Source organism: Epinephelus moara, chromosome 10 (assembly GCF_006386435.1).
Source record: "Epinephelus moara isolate mb chromosome 10, YSFRI_EMoa_1.0, whole genome shotgun sequence".
Classification (NCBI taxonomy): domain Eukaryota; kingdom Metazoa; phylum Chordata; class Actinopteri; order Perciformes; family Serranidae; genus Epinephelus; species Epinephelus moara.
Genome location: NC_065515.1, coordinates 39,352,289 through 39,356,125, shown reverse-complemented (window position 1 = coordinate 39,356,125; position 3,837 = coordinate 39,352,289). Strand labels below are relative to the sequence as shown.

Sequence of the window (3,837 nt, the reverse complement as noted above, 5' to 3'; positions counted from 1 at the left end):
GAGGTAACAAAAGCGTGGACCAATTTTTCTGCATCTTTTCGGGTCAGGATAGGCCTAATTTTCGCAATATTATGCAGATGAAAAAATGCAGTCCATGAGGTTTGTTTTAAATGAGAATTAAAAGACAAATCTTGATCAAATGTTACTCAGAGGTTTCTTACGGTAGTGCTAGAGGCCAGAGAAATGCCATCTAGAGAAAGTATGTCATCAGACAAAGAGTCTCTCAGTTGTTTGTGCCTTTCCATTTTTTTTTCTTTCTGATGTGTCACTTTTGATGTCATGGATGGTCTGGAAAACAGTTTAGTAAACATTAGAAAGTAGCATGGAGGCCAGTGAAAATATTATGTTGGTTACTTTTCTTTTATATCTCTTACTTATTCAGTCTATTCCTCTGACTCAGTGCTGACTAAATTTTTAATGTCTGAACACTGTTTGGATGGAGACAGACAGTATTTTGTGGCAGCCTTTGTCATTGTAGCCATTGTATTGCACTGACAAAGAGGCTAAAATTAGGGCAATCACCTGGGTTTTGTATTTCCATCTCGCCGATCAAAGCCGATCAGAGCTGGAGCCAATAAATACCTATGACTACTGCCGGAGTGATTGCCGATTGCAACCTTTCCCATCAAATATAAAAAGACAGATGTTGGCAAGTGTTAGTGGGTTTTTTGTCCAGTTGGAAAGGGGCTCTAATTTGACATGGTTACAGACACAGGTCTCTGGGGGGAAAGTCTTGTGTCTGTTTGATCCTTCCACCACACCAACCTGCCTCCTTACGCAGACTCTCACTCTTCATGCTACCTCCTTCTTTACTCTCGTGCATTGTCAGTCATCGTCAGTCACATGATTGCAGCCTTCCTGATTACATGAATCACTGGCTCATGAATATGTGGGTTATATACAAATTATGATGTATTACTTTTTGTAGGTATGCATATGAACAGTGCATGAGAGCAGTCAGTCTGACCTGAGTGTTCACTCGCATTATAGCTCTAGTTTGGTCTCCACCAGTCCCCTTTTTGTCCCCTGATTATCTCTTTGTCTCTCTTCAGACTGGGTGCTTGGCTCTCGTCGAGTTACCAGCCGCAACAAGACTGAGATAAACTGCATCACCAACAACTTGAGTGAGATGAGTGAGTTGGGCGAGAGGCCCCGGCTGGTGGAAATGAGCTATATATCCCTGAACCACACCAACTGCCTGAGCTCCAACAGACTGGAGGAGACAGTCATCACAATAGATGAGATGTTACAGCAACGACCTCCAGACACTCACTCTGGGACTTAACCTGTGATCTTCTGATCTTCCCTGAGAGAAATAAAGCAGCGTATTTGCTTGCTTTTCTTGTTCAAGTGGATTTATAAGTCTGTCATGAATTGAAGCTCTATCCACTGTTTTATCACCTGCAGGTGGGCTGTAATACCTGTGTAATGTTGGGCCTGAGGGGACTTTGAGTTTTCAGCCTGTGCTGGAACATTGGAGGTATCGGACGCCGATGTTTGTATCTCCTTTCTGTGGAGATGACAAGGATGAGAGGACAGCTGCGGCTTTTTTTGGACAAGCAGACAGAGGGATCTTTTTTTTTCTCTCTCTCTCTCTTAGTTTTTGTCTTCGTCATTCTGCCCTCTTTTTCAAGTGACCCCTTGTGAAAACACCACCCTGTAAACGTGACGCATGCAGTGCACCACAGTCTATATTCACTCTAAATACACGCTGGTCAGTGCTTATTGTAATATTGCTGCGAGCACAGTTTAACACTTCACCTTGATAAAAACAGTCACATGAACAACTCTTTATTTTCCTGGGTGCTGTGAGACACTTAAACATTTTTTGTAATGACTGTAAAATGTGTATCAAGCACCTCATATGACACAGATACAATGGCTACAACGTTAACGCTTTCTTCTTTTTTGTGTAATAACACTGTAGTTACAGGGGGCAAAAAAACTCACTACACAATGATAAAATAAAAGTATTTTGTAGTTTAATGTTATTAGCTTGATGTGAACAAGTGCTAAATCACCTTTAAGACCTCTGGTTACACCTGGTTGCAAAAAACATAAAAGTACCGAAGCCATTGTTATGTGAAGACGAAAAAAAAACTGAGTAATTTCAGTCGTCAAAGGTTTATGATTTCTTCACCTTCCTGGTTAAATGTCTAAACATGGCATCACCTTTGAAGCAAAAACTGTTCATTGCTTTTTCATCTTTCTCATGTTTAATATTACGTGTTAAACGGCTCAATGGCAAAGCCTTTGTTTGCCTTTATTACCTCACTGTTAAGGGCTATATGTACTGCTGCGGATGAGTCTGTGACACCACTCAAAGCTACAGCCAATGGGGCTTATTTGTCTGTGCATGCTGTTATCATTACCCTCTGCACCACAGTTAGTGTAAACTGTGTGTTTGGGAAGATATGCTGAACTGCAGTGGAGATACAGTAAACGCTGGAGAGGGTAGATAGCTCTCTTTAAGGAAAGTGAAAACAGAATCACAACTTGCAGGCTGTTCTACCTGAAGTTAGTGATTAATAAACTGCATTTTTGTCTAAGATTTATATACTTGGACATATTTGGGGTGAACCAGAATAAACTGGTACTGGAATACAGAGGACAATATAGTTAAATGGTGTTTAAGTCAGCAGCAGTGATCATTTTCCACATGTTAAGTGTGAAGGCTCAGAATCTGAACCTGCAAAAAAGCTCTTTTTTTCACCACCTTGATGCCACCAATCACTTTCAAGTCATCTAATAAACTACTCATGAAACTACGCAAGTGTTATTGTTAATTACTTATTGTTTTCATATCCATTACTGACCTCTTATTTTATTTGAACATCTTATGTCAAATAAGAAAAGAGCGTGGGGTAAATCATAGACTGTGTAAAGTAATGGATGTAGCCACCGTGACATCTTTTTTTTTTTTTTTTTTTTTTAACTTTATCAACTTTATTAATCCCCTTGAGAGAAAATTCAAATTTTTCACTCTTGTCATTAACACACAGGTCCGAAAGACACACACACACATGCATACATGCACAAAGAGCACCTATACATCCACAAAGTGGAGAGATGTCAGAGTGAGGGGGCTGCCTTGGTCAGGCACCCTGAGTGGTTGGGGGGGGCAGTTCCTTGCTCAAGGGCTCAGTAGGTGCCCAGTAGGTGAACTGGCACCTCCTTATCAAGAATGTATGGTAGCCAACCTGACAAACATGCTACAAGGGCTCCAACCATTTCCATTAAGAGAGACATGCTGCAGCTTCAGAAATGATACCAATTCAAAAACACATAGGATAATCCAAAACAAATACAAGAACAAGAAACATGCTGCAAATGAAAAAAAACATGCTGCAAAAAGCCAAAATAAAACATTAACAACAAAAATGCTGCAAATACAGTAGGGTTGGGCGATAATACAGTAATAAGGTATCTCGCGGTATCTAAAAATAGCAACGGTATCAGTTTCATTACTGTCATTAAAAAAATATGCCGCCCAGATAGGCCTACAGTGGCCTGATATAATATTAAATATAATTTATTTAATGTGTAAATAATGACTGTTTGTCCAGCACTTATGTATGTGTGGTTGAGTTTTCCATTTAATACTATTACAATTTAAAACTAATAATAGGCTATAATGTTTCTCATAACCATAGGCATTTATAGCCCATTTTTGGGGGTGCTGGAGCACCCCTAAATTGAATCCCAGCACCCCTAAAATTTGAGAGATTTTTAAAAAAAAATTTTTTTACTGTATGTCCCTTTTTAACAAGCTAGAAAAGTGTCAAAACCATACAGTACTTGGTTGCAACGTAATATTTTAACAACAAAAATACAGCA

At 39.5% G+C, this 3,837-nt stretch overlaps 1 protein-coding gene across 1 annotated transcript in view; it reads left to right on the top strand.

Annotated features, from left to right (window-relative positions):
- The window catches only part of LOC126396374 (uncharacterized), a 13,818-nt gene extending 11,072 nt beyond the window's left edge, over positions 1-2,746 (top strand). Inside the window, exon 4 of the mRNA XM_050054388.1 lies at positions 1,053-2,746. Coding sequence (XP_049910345.1) covers positions 1,053-1,285 — 233 coding nt within the window. The 3' untranslated portion in view covers positions 1,286-2,746. The remainder of the gene's footprint in view (positions 1-1,052) is intronic.
- The last annotated feature ends 1,091 nt before the right edge of the window (positions 2,747-3,837 follow it).